The sequence below is a fragment of the Dendrobates tinctorius genome, unplaced genomic scaffold (genome assembly GCF_039654945.1).
Source record: "Dendrobates tinctorius isolate UK_male_01 unplaced genomic scaffold, ASM3965494v1 ptg000004l, whole genome shotgun sequence".
NCBI classification, from domain to species: domain Eukaryota; kingdom Metazoa; phylum Chordata; class Amphibia; order Anura; family Dendrobatidae; genus Dendrobates; species Dendrobates tinctorius.
This window is the reverse complement of record NW_027361672.1, coordinates 45,663,735-45,679,909: the sequence shown is the minus strand read 5'-3', so window position 1 is coordinate 45,679,909 and position 16,175 is coordinate 45,663,735. Positions and strand designations below refer to the sequence as shown.

The 16,175-nt window shown below is 41.7% G+C and overlaps 1 protein-coding gene across 4 annotated transcripts in view; it reads right to left on the bottom strand.

Annotated features, from left to right (window-relative positions):
- The window catches only part of LOC141083282 (enoyl-CoA delta isomerase 2-like), a 102,296-nt gene that overhangs the window by 78,152 nt on the left and 7,969 nt on the right, over window positions 1-16,175 (bottom strand). For all 4 annotated transcript variants that reach the window (XR_012230676.1, XR_012230677.1, XM_073567472.1 and 1 more), the window contains exons 3-4: window positions 13,124-13,279; window positions 9,781-9,850 (exon numbers count right to left, since the gene is read on the bottom strand). Coding sequence is in view for 2 of the 4 variants with exons in the window: in XM_073567472.1 (XP_073423573.1) it covers window positions 9,781-9,850; window positions 13,124-13,279 (226 nt within the window). In the remaining 2 variants the exon portion in view is untranslated. The remainder of the gene's footprint in view (window positions 1-9,780; window positions 9,851-13,123; window positions 13,280-16,175) is intronic.

Here is a 16,175-nt window from a genome sequence, read left to right as displayed (position 1 = left end):
AGTTTTCTCCTTGCTTTTTGCATTTGTGTTTTGGTTTTATTTTGCCTTGCTTTTCTGGATTCTGCCATTCCCTGCTGGGGTGAGCTGAATTCCTTTGTGTCTTTTTGCTCTGTCTTCAGAAAATACCTGAGTAGTGATATAGTCTTTTTGAAGCCTAGCGTCTTCAGGGCCTTTTTCCCTGTCAGTCTGTTGGCTCTTGTTTTGATAGGGTTTGTGGCGGATTGCAGACAGCAGCTTTTCTATCCTGTCCTATCTAGTTAGCTTGGGCCCCATCATTTGCTCAGTCTATCTTTCTATCTGTGTTAGTGTTTTTTCTTCTTGCTTCACCGTCATTGTATGTTGGGGGCTGCCTATTGCTTTGGGGTCTGCTCTGGGGCAGTTTAGATTTCCCTTTCTGTCTTTAGGCTATGTAGTTCTCCGGCTGTGATCGAGGGGTCTAGGGCACCGTAGGAACCCCCCACGGCTACTGCTAGTTGTTGTTGATAGGTTCAGGGGTCTGCAATCCGATAGCTTCCAACTTCTCTGGTTTTCTGGACTTAGCTAGCATTTCTGTTTTTGCCTCCTATGGTGACTCGTTCATAACAGGAAACCAAATCTACTGATTGCTTGTCCAATAGAGGTGGTATACAAAGAGAAGAGGAGGGGGCCTAGGACTGATCCTTGAGGAACCCCAACAGTAAGGGGAAGATGAGAGGAGGAGGAACCAGCAAAAGATACAGTGAAGGAACGGTCAGAGAGATAGGAGGAGAACCAGGATAGAACGGTGTCCTTGAGATCGATGGAGTGGCGCATAGTGAGGAGGAGCTGATGATCCACAATGTTGAATGCTGGGAGAGATCCAAGAGAATTAGCAAGGAGTAGTAACCATTAGATTTAGCAGTTAATGTACACAAAATACCCCAGTGGCATAGACGACACCAATTGGTGGGATACCAATAATCCCACACCAGGGAAAAAGAACACCCGCTCATCAGAGACATGTGTGTGGGGAGGAAGAGAGAGCAACTAGGTAGATATAATAAAATATATCACTTTATTAAACAATTCATTATCAAGAAGTACAATGTATTGAGTAACAATAAATATAAGCATCAGAAGACCATAGCAAGATAATCCAGATAAACAACAGAGAAGTAGCAGTTCCCTATCTTGCATGCAAACAGCATGAGATCATAGGGCTAAATAGAAAAGCTAGTGCCTGACTTGCCTCATGCATATAGGAGAGCTCCAAGCAGTGGTCCATAATAGAGATAAAGTGTTGACAAAACCGTCCATGAAAAGTATAGAACCAGAAGGCAGGAAACTTACCAAAATCTGGGGGACACCGCAGGCCGCCCTGGGCCTGGTATGGAATGCCCTGACGAGCATTTTGCGTCCAGAATGCACCACTATATCAGGGGGAACGGTTTGATGGCATGTTTAAATGAGGAGGGAAAGATACCGGAAGAGAGAGAGGTTGAATATTTTTGTTAGGTGAGGTGACAGCAGGGGAAAGGGACTGGAGGAGATGTGATGGAATGGGGTCACTGGTGCAAGTGGTAGGGCGAAAAGATGCAAGGAGCCTGATTACTTCTTCTTCTGAGACTGGTTCAAAATCAAAGAGTGAGCTAGATGCAGTGGGGGAGGGAGGAGAGTGCATGGTATGAGAGGATTGGGAGACAATTTCCTGGATTGTTGTCATGTTGGAACGTCCAAGTACGTCCCATGCTCATCTTCCAGTTTGAAAGCTGCTGACTGGCATTATCAATACCTTGGATATCTTTTTGTATCCCTTTCCTGTTTTATACAGTTCAATTACCTTTTCCCGTAGATCTGTTGACAATTCTTTTGCTTTCCCCATGACTCACAATCCTGAACCGTCAGTGGCTGGATGAAAGATGCAAGAGTCTGTTTGGATCCCAGAAACTCACTCAGCTTTTATGCACACACACTGATTACAAACAAACAAGTCACAGGTGAGGATGTTAACTTTAGTTTGTTTCAACTTCTGTGCATGTTATCAGGCCAAAATCACCAGGGTATGTCAACTTTTGATCAGGGTCATTTGGATGTTTTGGGTTGTCATTATAATTTATAAAGAGAAAACATAATAGTTTGACAATAAATCACTTCACCCGACCACTAATCAAGAGTGGAGAAAAAGTTTTGGTGTTATCATTCATATTCTCTGAAAAAAGGCCAAGAAAGCTGGGGCATGTAAACTTTTGAGCACAACTGTACTTGTGCTGACATGACTGTTTACTCTTGCCATTGGCAAGGTAGAAGCCTAAAAGTGTGCAGTGCATGCGCTATGAGAATTCAGAAGCTTGCAGTCACAGAGTGGCTGCAGACTTTCAACTTAAACCTCGACAAGCACCTTAACCATTTCACCCCAAAGCCTGTTTTCACTTTCATGACCAGGCAAAATTTTACAATTCTGACCACTGTCACTTTATGTAGTTATAACTTTGTAACGCATCAATGGATCTCACTGATTCTGAGAATGTTTTCTCGTGACATATTGTACTTCGTGATCATGGTGAAATTTCTTCTACATGACTTGTGTTTATATTTTTTAACTTTGCAATTTTCAAACTAACTGATTTTATGGGCATAAAAATGATGTCACAAAATAGTTAATAAATAACATTTCCCACATTTTTACTTCACATCAGCACAATTTCCGAAACATATTTTTTGCTAGGACGTTATAACATTCAACATGAGAGAACAATCGCAGTGAGATTTGGCTCACTTGCACCCATACAAGTCTATGTGTGCAAATGAAACTTTGGACTGCGCTCGGATATCACCCAAGTGCAGTGTGATATTACTTTCTCTGTCTCCTCTACAGCTGTGCTCCAATCCAGTCATGCAAAAGGATCTGAGCACAGTAGTATGACACTCGGCTCCCACTCACAGTGAGGAAACTGAATTCTTGCCCCAGATGCCAGAAAACCTAGGTACACCTCTGGGAGGAGTTCATAGATAAGGAGTGAAAGTTTTATTGTCCTCTGAGTCCTGATCCAGGGATTGTGATGCCCCTACAAGGTCTAAGGAGCATATTCCTTGATTGATGTAAAATGACATAAATCCATGCTACACATTCATTCCTGATCTAAATGTGTCAAAGCTCATCATGCGTTTGCATTTCCAGACTGTCTCACTGGGATGTGGTTACCTTTCAATACCAGCACTAGAGATGCAACCTGAGAGGGCAGAAGGGGTGATCGCCACGGGCTGAGGTGCCCACCAGGAACTACGCTACTGTCAACTGTATGGAGAGTGCATTATACTATATGGAGGCTATCTGAGAGCCATCATACAGTGTAGGGATTACAGTGAAGTAGACATCATACAGTGTGGGAAATAATGTGGGGGCCATCATACAGTTTGAGGGCTACTAAGGGGTCAGCATACTGTACTATACAGTGAGGGGGCATTGTACTATGTATAAAAGCAGAAACCTATACACCAAGCCAGCACCCACAAATTGTACCGCTAGTCAAAGGATCAGCATATAGGGGTGAAAGGACGTATAGGGAAGGTTAAGTGCAAGGATAATGAAAATCATATAATGAAAAGCACTAACGAAAACAAAAATACAAAAAGTGAAAAACTTTATTGAGGTAGCAATAAAACATGATGTAAAAACATGAAAAATAACAGGGAAGTGACAGTGGTAAGCCAATTGATGGAACCACGGTTAACAGACAGGTAAAAAGAACCACAGGCCAAATAAGTAATTGTAAACATATAAGTCTGCTCAAAAGTGCAAGTGTGCCACAATAGGGGAAAAGGGTGCAAAGCAAAGACTGTAAAGGTAAACAACATATGCCTGAGGGATTACCTGAAGGACCGTGGTTTCACCCACCCCAATGCACGTTTCAGCGTAGTGCCTTCTTCCAGGGGTACCACGATCCTTCAGGTAATCCCTCAGGCATATATGTTTCTTACCTTCACAGTCTTTGCTTTGCACCCCTTTCCCCTATCCCCTATTGTGGCGGTCAGCCTCTAGGGATCTTTCCTGTGCTCCCAGTGTAGATCTACCTTTGGATATACTTTTCATATAAACTACCTACACTGGCATACCCTTTAGCACAATGCACTTGTACTTTTGAGCAGACTTACTGTATATGTGTACAGCTACTTATTTGGCTTGTGGTTCTTTCTACCTGTCTGTTAATCGTGTTTCCATCAATTGGCTTACCACTGTCACTTTCCTGTTATTTTTCATTTTTTACATCATGTTTTATTGCTACCTCAATAATGTTTTTCACTTTTAGTATTTTGGTTTTTGTTAGCGCTATTCTTTATATCATTTTTATGTATAAAAGCATCATACTTTGTAGAGGGGAGTTGTACAGAGACACGGGACATTATTAAATGTAAGTGGGCACTTATTGTTATAGGGGAACTCAGGTTACTGTGACTGTCAAAGGGGCACACAGAGGGCATTATTACTTTCTAGGTTAAAAATGTGGCCACTGTTTTCTAGGACACTTGCACCTGGCATTAATATAGTCTAGAGGTTTGTTTTACCATTTAGAAGTCACACAGTAATAGGGACACATCAGGCAGCAGCGGCTCAGCATTGGGGTATCAAGAGGATGAGAAGTTTGTGCAGATTGGGGATAGATGGGGATGGTTCTAGAAATGTGATCAGTCAAATGTATCTTTGTTGTAAATGCTGCACCTGACTCCTGTCTGGAGAAGTTGTCGTGTCAGTCAGGGCCAGATGGAAAAGATGGGAAAAGTGAACGAGTCTATCAGAAAGAACATCAGCTGTAAGTCACCATCTGCAACTCTACTGTAATCTTACATATTCAGCAGTACTGGTAGCTACCACTATATGGTCACCACATGGCGGTAATTTCAGTCAGGGCCGGCGTCAGCATCTGGCGCACTGGGCAGGTGCTGGGGCCCTGAGCAGGTGGGGGGACCACTCGCCGTTGGAGACACCGGCGCGCTATGGGGCCCGGTGTCTGTGCCAGTGATGGCGCCCGTGAGTGGCCCCCCTGCTTGCTCAGGGCCCTGGAACTTGCGATACTTACCACTCCACCCCTGCGGCGTCTTCTGACTATGACATTCAGGTCAGAGGGCGCAAAGACATCATGTCTGTGTGCTCGCTGCCTGAACAGTCACAGTGCAGAGAGCCAGAAGATGCTGACGTGGTGGAGTGGGGAGAGTCTGGAGCAGAGCAGCGGCCAGCAAGCAGAGGTGAGTATTTATTTTTTTAATGTTTGGAGGAATATATGGGGCCCATTATACACTGGAGCATCATATATGGGGACCATCATACACTGGAAAATCATATATGGGGCCCATTATACACTACAGAATCATATATGGGGCCCATTATACATTGGAGAATCATAAATTAGGCCCATTATACACTGGAGAATCATATATGGGGCCCATTATACACTGAAGCATCATATATGGGGCCCATTATACACTGGAGCATCATATATGGGACCCATTATACATTGGAGCATCATATATGAGCCAATCATATACTGGAGAATTATATGGAGCCCATCATATACTGTATGGAACATTATATGGGACCCATTATCTATAGAGCAATATATGGGGCTCATTCTTTATGGAGCAATATATGGGGCATTCAGTATGGAGCATTATATGGGTCCCATTATTCTGTATGGAGCATTATATGGTGTCCATTATTCTGTATGGAGCAATATATGGGGCCCATTATTCTGTATGGAGAAATATATGGGACTCATTATTCTGTATGGAGCATTACATGAGGTCCATTATACTGTATGGAGCATTATATGGAGCACTATGTGGTGTATGGAGGACTATACTGTCCAGTTTTTGAGCTATAGATATCTTTGGTATTGTTATATACCTATATTTCTCTGCTATATCTGTGCACCATGAATTGTGGTGTGTGTAGAAGGGGCCCACTGATGCTCTTTTGCACGGGGCCCACAAAAACCTGGAGCCAGCCCTGATATCAGTGTTGGTCTTTGTATAGAGATTATTTTCAGTAACAGTCCGGTCATCTGCTGAGGTTCTACATCCACTATTAAGATGCACCATATTGTGTGGCAATGAGTAGTCATCCTTGTTCTAAATTTTTTCCGTCTTTCCCACAGACAGACATTTGGTACAAATAATAAAGTAGACTACATTAAATGTGATGCAGCTGAAAGCACCTGGGATCTTGTAGTCCTTATGTGAGTTGGGGGATCTTTATCTTGTCCATTTATCATTATAAATGGACAGGTTTTACATTTTTCTGGTTGCATGGAAAGGTTCCTTTTGTTGGAGAGAAATGGGGGCATCTGACAATGCTGCTTCTTAAATTTGGAAGCTGCCTAAAACACAGAAGTGGGGGGTCAGGCAATATAGATTTTAATTGGGCATCTTTTTTGTAATAAAGGTTGTAGTTTCTGTGCAGCTCCCCTTAGCACCTCCAGATTTGGACTGTAGGCGACCACTAAAGTAATCCAGATACTTTCATCTTTAGTTTTGTAATGTAGGAGGTGATTCCTTGATATTCTGGTGGCTTGTGCAATCAATTCAAGCTTGAAAGCGACTCTGTCCTCTTGTCCCATCATACCTCTGGCCTATTATGTTACAATGTCCAGATGATTAAAATACTGTCAGAGTCGATGATGGTGTCCAAAAAGTTAATTTCGGTACAGAACAATAAAATTGAAACATCTCTGTACGAGAAGCCAATTGGCTGTCCAATTGGACAGTCAATGGGACAGTCACATCCATGGGAAAGTTTTCAGAATAAAAAAAATATATATACTAGCTGAAGAGCCCGGCGGTGCCTGGGCATAGTAACCAACTGTGGTTAGTTATAACAAATTATAATGATTATATTGCACATAAAAACCGTGCATCTAATCCTATTCTGTGTGATACTGACTGCTGAGCTGTGTATCTAATCCTATTCTGTGTGATACTGTCTGCTGAGCCGTGTATCTAATACTATTCTGTGTGATACTGACTGCTGAGACGTGTCTAATCCTCTCCTGTGTGATACTGACTGCTGAGCTGTGTATCTAATCCTATCCTGTGCGATACTGACTGCTGAGCTGTGTATCTAATCCTATCCTGTGTGATACTGACTGCTGAGCTGTGTATCTAATCCTATCCTGTGTGACACTGTCTGCTGAGCCATGTGTCTAATCCTCTCCTGTGTGATACTGACTGCTGAGCTGTGTATCTAATCCTATCCTGTGTGATACTGACTGCTGAGCCGTGTATCTAATCCTATCCTGTGTGATACTGGGCTCCCCCTGCAGTCTGTGTCAGAGGGAGGAAGCTTCCAAATGGCGGTGGATACCGCGTTCAGCCCTGCACACTTGCAGCCTACTTCTATAAGCCCCATATTAGCCTTAGACTGCCGGTCTCACCTGCACACCTGCAAGCTACTATTATATGCCCCATACGGGCCTTTTGCTACCGGTCTCGGTACAGACATTTTCTACAGGTATATTTTTACACCGGTCTCAGTACAGACATCTTCCACAGGCAAATTGCTTCAGCAATCCAGCGGGAACCTCTCCTCATTTCCTTATGGAATATTGCATCTAATTGAATTACCAGCACAGCACACCTTAAGGGTAGCTGGAAGCCTGCTATATGCCTACACCATATTTGGAAGCAGGAACTTACAAAAAAATTATTTTGCTCGTGGACATACATTTGTTCATACTATATAGACAGCAGTCGGACTGACGAAGGCCAAGTGTAGGCCGAAACGTCTATTTGTAGGACTGCACATAAATAAAAACTTCACTTAAAAAGGACAATTCAGTTGAGTGCCAAGTTGCTTTATTATTATTCACTTGGGTCTGGGTAACCTACTTGTGCACCTTGTGGTAGTGCCACGTTATACTTGACATGTGTCAGAGGGTGGTCTGTGTTGGCACAGTAATAAATTGTGTTATTTCCAGCTTCACAGAAGGACGATAACACCATAGAAATAAGAATAATAGGCCTCAGTTACCACAACTGTCTACAAAGAAAACTGTTCCTGATAGCAACCAATCACAGCTCATTTTTCACCTTTTAAACAGCTCTGGGACAGCGTGGCAAGTTTTGAGTGGCGACTTTTGTGTTTCGACTTTTATGTAGCGAGGTTGGTGTATGTGTCGTGAAATGTGTGCTGAGGGTGGTATAAGTGTTGAAGCACATGGTAGTGTGTGGCGCATTTTGTGTGTGTGTTCATATCCCCGTGTGTGGTGAGTATCCCATGTCAGGGCCCCACCTTAGCAACTGTACGGTATATACTCTTTGGCGCCATCGCTCTCATTCTTTAAGTCCCCCTTGTTCACATCTGGCAGCTGTCAATTTGCCTCCAACACTTTTCCTTTCACTTTTTCCCCATTATGTAGTTGGGGCAAAATTGTTTGGTGAATTGGAACGCGCGAGGTTAAAATTTCACCTCACAACATAGCCTATGACACTCTCGGGGTCGAGACGTGTGGCTGTTGCTACGACGGTGCAGATGCCAATACATACATACACTTTTGCCCCATTATGTAGATAGGGGCAAAATTGTTTGGTGAATTGGAACGCGCGGGGTTAAAATTTCGCCTCACAACATAGCCTATGACGCTCTCGGGGTCCAGACGTGTGACTGTGCCAAATTTTATGGCTGTAGCTGCGACGGTGCGGATGCCAATCCCGGACATACATACATACACACACATCTACATTGAGCTTTATATATTAGATTTATATGTAAAACCTGTCCATTTATGATGAAGACAGCCTGGATCCTCAACACACTTCAGTACTACAAGATCCCAGGTATTTTCAAGTGCACCACAACTAAGTAGTGTACTTATTTATAAGTACCAAATATCCTAAGTTATTGTCTTGTCTCCCATTCTTGCCCAACTGAATTGTCATCGCCACACAATAAAAGAAAAAAAAAAAGAATAACTCTACATGTGGCCAAATTTTTTTTTAGCCCTGATCATAGCATCATGGGCATGACATTGATGGTATTGAAAGGTAACTTCACATCCCAGAGAGGCAGAAGAGTCTGGCAATACAAACCTTTGACATATTTAGAGCAGTAATGAATGTGTAGCATGGATTTAGATACAGGAAAGATATATATCTTTGTGAAGCGAAAAAAGAAGAAATATGCAGCACTCACCAATATAGCTGAAAAACTGTGCGTCTTTATTTCACATCAATTCCATCAATAGATGTGTGGACATGCAGGACGTTAGAGGAATGCTAGGGGAGGGAGGTATATCTTTGTACCGTGTTAGCCAGTAGATAGAAGAATATTTAGAATTGAGAGTCCTCAGTGGTCCCTAACAAACATGCATTCCACACATGTATTCAAGCTGTTTAGCAGTCGCAAATCTTGCAGATGAGACGACGAAATCTAAATCTCTGAGCACGCCAAAATACTCAAGAGGAAACCCGAGCAACGAGTATCCTTGCTCATCACTATTTACAAACTAATACAAAAGGAAAAAATTCAAAATACACTTAAAGATAGGTAATACTAATTACTTCTTGTCAATGGACAGCCCCTTTAAAGGTACGACCACACCACACCATCCATTTTCACAGTAAATAAGAACATTTGAAACACATAATATTACTTGAGCCACAAACTATTTTTTTTTATCCAGTGGTATTGGATGGCATTGTGATGGTTCTATGGTTAACCCCAAGTTTTGCATCTCAGGGGCTTTTAATTGCCCAGATGGTTCTGTCCTGAATTAGTTTCGGGGATCCATGTATACCAATGTATGCCAATGAGGATAGGATATGGTGAAATACCTGTTATTACTGTTAATACTGAATCATCTTGTCCTGCTTCATTCAGTGCAGTAGTAACTTCTTTGTACATCTGCAATTAGAGACAGTTTATAGTTTCTGGCCTTTGTACAATGATCAGAATTCCTGAAAAGATTGACCTGATATTTTCTAATCTACCTAGCTTTTGTTACTGTTGGCAATTGAAAAATAAAAAACAAATCGGGTGTTTTTTGTTCTGGATATTAGCTTGCTTTTAATGTCTGATAAAATATAACCACATACACCAGATGTCTATTATAGTTTATTCTGTAGATGGTGCTACTGACAATGTTAAGAAAGGCGTATTGAAGAGGATTAATGGGGAGTTTTTACATCCCAACTCATTTATTGTGTGCATTCACTTGAACCTTTAAAATGTAATTTCAATGCTCCAGGAAAAGGTATTCAATCCCTGATTCATCCGATCGGTCCCATACTGCAGTGTACATCTACGGCTGTAATGCAAACATATGGCATGCAGTTTGGGCAGGAGCTGTGCCCAGACCACCTGCAAAGTAGCCATTCAAACCTTCAACCAACTAGAAATGACACCCAAGCGTCTTTTCTACACAATGACGGGCATACAGTCATGGCCAAAAGTATTGACACCCCTGCAATTCTGTCAGATAATATTCAGTTTCTTCCTGAAAATGATTGCAAACACAAATTCTTTGGTATTATTACCTTCATTTAATTTGTCTTAAATGAAAAAACACAAAAGAGAACGAAGCAAAAAGCAAAACATTGATCATTTCACACAAAACTCCAAAAATGGGCCGGACAAAAGTATTGGCACCCTCAGCCTAATACTTGGTTGCACAACCTTTAGCCAAAATAACTGCGACCAACCGCTTCCGGTAACCATCAATGAGTTTCTTACAATGCTCTGCTGGAATTTTAGACCATTCTTCTTTGGCAAACTACTCCAGGTCCCTGATATTTGAAGGGTGCCTTCTCCAAACTGCCATTTTTAGATCTCTCCACAGGTGTTCTATGAGATTCAGGTCTGGACTCATTGCTGGCCACCTTAGAAGCTTTCTCTCAAACCATTTTCTAGTGCTTTTTGAAGTGTGTTTTGGGTTATTGTCCTGCTGGAAGACCCATGACCTCTGAGGTAGACCCAGCTTTCTCACACTGGGCCCTAAATTATGCTGCAAAATTTGCTGGTAGTCTTCTGACTTCATAATGCCATGCACACGGTCAAGCAGTCCAGTGCCAGAGGCAGCAAAGCAACCCCAAAACATCAGGGATCCTCCGCCATGTTTGACTGTAGGGACCATGTACTTTTCTTTGAATGCCTCTTTTTTCTCCTGTAAACTCTATGTTGATGCTTTTGCCCTAAAAGCTCTACTTTTGTCTCATCCGACCAAAGAACATTCTTCCAAAATGTTTTAGGCTTTTTCAGGTAAGTTTTGGCAAACTCCAGCCTGGCTTTTTTATGTCTCGGGGTAAGAAGTGGAGTCTTCCTGGGTCTCCTACCATACAGTCCCTTTTCATTCAGTTGCCGACGGATAGTACGGGTTGACACTGTTGTAACCTCGGACTGCAGGGCAGCTTGAACTTGTTTGGATGTTAGTGGAGGTTCTTTATCCAACATCCGCACAATCTTGCGTTGAAATCTCTTGTCAATTTTTCTTTTCCGGCCACATCTAGGGAGGTTAGCCACAGTGCCATGGGCTTTAAACTTCTTGATGACACTGCGCACGGTAGACACAGGAACATTCAGGTCTTTGGAGATGGACTTGTAGCCTTGAGATTGCTCATGCTTCCTCACAATTTGGTTTCTCAAGTCCTCAGACAGTTCTTTGGTCTTCTTTCTTTTCTCCATGCTCAATGTGGTACACACAAGGACACAGGACAGAGGTTGAGTCAACTTTAATCCATGTCAACTGGCTGCAAGTGTGATTTAGTTATTGCCAACACCTGTTAGGTTCCACAGGTAAGTTACAGGTGCTGTTAATTACACAAATTAGAGAAGCATCACATGATTTTTCGCACAGTGCCAATACTTTTGTCCACCCTCTTTTTTATGTTTGGTGTGGAATTATATCCAATTTGGCTTTAGGACAATTCTTTTTGTGTTTTTTCATTTAAGACAAATTAAATGAAGATAATACCAAAGAATTTGTGTTTGCAAACATTTTCAGGAAGAAACTGAGTATTATCTGACAGAATTGCAGGGGTGTCAATACTTATGGCCATGACTGTAATTGCAGCATTCAGATAGGTTGCCTTGGAAGCTTGGGTCCTAAAAGTGATTCCCAACTCTGCTTCATTGAAAGCTACCAATATCTTATTTTTCTTTCCAACATATTCTTATGAAGCCTGCAGCTTTCCAAATATGAGATATTGTTGACATTATTAGATTATTACAAATTATAAATTTGAGACAGACCGTGATAATGCTTAATATACAGTATATTGTAGGCTTAGATTATCATTTAGACAAGTTATATATCATTGATATAACTAATACATAAACTTATAAGAGCTTTTCATACAATTAATACAGGGAGTTGTCAATGATATAGAGTCACCTTTGTTAGGTTGTCTTGGTTACTGAAGGCATAGGAAAAAAATGGGTAAAACTAGTTTGTATGAATTCAGCAGATTTCATCATTTACAACTTTGTTATTCCCAATTTACATATCTTTTCCTTAGGTAATGTACTTAACCATTTCCCTTTGTTCTGTAGGTGTAATAAAGATCTGAGGGCAGACAAGAATTGTACACTGACAGACACTGACTGGGTGTGTTCTTGCCTCCGAGGCATCATTTTTAATTGGACCAACAATGGCAGATCTGGAGATACGTAGTTTGCATCTCACCCCACATTAGATCTTACAGGAAAAAGAGGGTTAAGGCCCCTTTACATTTAGCGATGCACCAGCGATCCCGACCACGATATGACCCGGTCAGGATCGCTGGTGCATTGCTAAATGGTCGCTAGTGAGCTGCCAAACAGGCAGATCTCACAGCGATGCAGCAGCGGTCGGGGGTCGCTACTTACCTTTCAGACACGGCGATCCTGACGTCCTCCCGTCCGCGTCCACGCATCGCTCGGCGCCAGCAGGAAGCCCAGCAGGAAGCACCCGACGAGAAATGGAGCTGCGCGATCACCGACAGACATCGGGGGAGCCGGTCGGAGGTAAGTATCACACATAGCGATATCGCTGCTGCGTCACCAAATCGGTGATGCTTTAGCGATATTGCTAGCGATATCGCTATGTGTAAAACTCCCTTTACTGTGACAACAGTAATGTATAACCTATTAGTATATTCACTATTAGGAACATGGATAGTAGCCAGATAAACAACATTTTACCTCAAAATTAAAAGCATTTTTTTTCTCTGCCCGTTTCAGTACTATTTTAGTGATGTTGTCTAGGTGGAGGACGTCAATGGTTTCATATTTTGAATGGCTGCATGTCCTCAATTGTATGGCAGGCTCAGAAGACACTGTATGGACATTCTGATTTCCCTAAAAGTCAAAACAAAAATGAGATGTTGTTAGAGAACTGGACTACTATCAATTAACCAGAAAGAAAGGCAGCAGTTTTGTGTGATACACATGGAATGCTAAACCCAAAACTGGCAATTTATTGTGGCCACTACTAATAATTAATTTGTAAAAGGAAAAACTACCGTAATTGAATTCTAGGATTTGAGGGAGTCAAAGGCTTCATTATTACTGAGAAGAAATTATTGATCATTAGAGTTGAGCGATACCGTCCGATACTTCAAAGTATCGTATCGGATGGTATCGGCCGATCTTTAAAAAAAGTATCGGTATCGCCGATTCCGATACCGGAAGTCCCATTCAAGTCTATGGGACTTCCGGTATCGGAATAAGAAAAACCCTTTCCTGCCCTTGTACAGCCTCTCTGGGGTCTGTACGGGCCTTTCGGGGGGCTGTGCCGGCCTGCCAGGGGGTCTGTGCAGGCTCCGGTGGTCTGTGCCGGCCTGCCGGTGGTCTGTGCAGGCTCCGGGGGGCTGTGCCGGCCTGCCGGGGGGCTGTGCCGGCCTGCCGGGGGGCTGTGCCGGCCTGCCGGTGGTCTGTGCCGGCCTGCCGGTGGTCTGTGCCGGCCTGCCGGTGGTCTGTGCAGGCATCGTCCGATGGGACTACAAGTCCCATCGGGCGATGCCTGCTACCATGACAGTGATTGACACATTAGCCAATGATGGGACAGTAGTAGTCCCATCATCCGGCTAATGTGTTAAATGTAAAAAAAAAAAAAAAAAAAAAAAAATTACATGCTACATACATACAACATGCATACTACATACATGCTACATTCATACTACATAAATACTACATGCAACATACATACTACATATATACTACATGCATGCTACATACATACTGCATGCTACATACATACCACATATATACTACATACATACTACATGCATGCTACATGCATGCTACATGCTACATACATAACACATATATACTACATGCATGCTACATACATACTACATGCTACATATATACTACATGCATGCTACATACATACTACATGCTACATACTACATATATACTACATGCATGCTACATGCTACATACATACTACATATATACTACATGCATGCTACATACATACTACATGCTACATACATACTACATATATACTACATACATACTACATACATACTACATGCATGCTACATGCATGCTACATACATACCACATACATAACACATATATACTACATGCATGCTACATACATACTACATACATACTACATGCTACATACATACCACATATATACTACATACATACAATACATTCATACAATACATACATAGACATACAGTACATAAAACATAGAGTAACATACTTACCAATACTTGTCACATTGTTCCCCGAAGCCATTGTCTTTTCCGGAATAAATATTAACATAACAAACCACAAAAATACTCACCCACGATCCGAAGCAGTCCACGAGTGTGTCCCACGACGATCTTGGGTAGAGAACTGCAGCATCAGCTGTTGCTGCCGTTCTCTACGGGCTGCAGGAATCCAATGACGGAAGGTAGGTATCCTTCCGCACTGTATTCCTCCGCCACTTAAAAAAAAAAAAAGTCCCTAGTCTCACTTTATGCCATTGCTGTGTGGGAATTTCCCACGCAGCAATGGCATAAAGTGAGACTAGGGACTTTTTTTTTTTTAAGTGGCGGAGGAATACAGTGCGGAAGGATACCTACCTTCCATCATTGGATTCCTGCAGCCCGTAGAGAACGGCAGCATCATCTGATGCTGCCGTTCTCTACCCAAGATCGTCGTGGGACACACTCGTGGACTGCTTCGGATCGTGGGTGAGTATTTTTGTGGTTTGTTATGTTAATATTTATTCCGGAAAAGACAATGGCTTCGGGGAACAATGTGACAAGTATTGGTAAGTATGTTACTCTATGTTATATGTACTGTATGTCTATGTATGTATTGTATGAATGTATTGTATGTATGTAGTATATATGTGGTATGTATGTAGCATGTAGTATGTATGTAGTATGTATGTAGCATGCATGTAGCATGTAGTATGTATGTAGCATGCATGTAGTATATATGTAGTATGTATGTAGCATGCATGTAGTATATATGTAGTAGGTATGTAGCATGTATGTAGTATGTATGTGGTATGTAGCATGTAGTATGTATGTAGCATGCATGTAGTATATATGTAGCATGTAGTATGTATGTAGTATGTATGTAGTATGTATGTGGTATGTATGTGGCATGTAGTATGTATGTAGCATGCATGTAGTATGTATGTAGTATGTAGCATGTATGTAGTATGTATGTGGTATGTATGTAGCATGTAGTATGTATGTAGCATGCATGTAGTATATATGTAGTATGTAGTATGTATGTAGTATGTATGTGGTATGTATGTAGCATGTAGTATGTATGTAGCATGCATGTAGCATGCATGTAGTATGTATGTAGCATGCATGTAGTATGTATGTAGCATGCATGTAGTATGTATGTAGTATGTATGTAGTATGTATGTAGCATGCAGTATGTAGCATGTATGTAGTATGTATGTAGTATATATGTAGTATGTATGTAGTATATATGTAGTATGTATGTAGCATGTAGTATGTATGTAGCATGCATGTAGTATGTATGTAGCATGTAGTATGTATGTAGCATGCATGTAGTATGTATGTAGCATGTATGTAGTATGTATGTAGTATATATGTAGTATGTATGTAGCATGTAGTATGTATGTAGCATGCATGTAGTATTTTTTTTTTTTTTTTAACATTTAACACATTAGCCGGATGATGGGACTACTACTGTCCCATCATTGGCTAATGTGTCAATCACTGTCATGGTAGCAGGCATCGCCCGATGGGACTTGTAGTCCCAT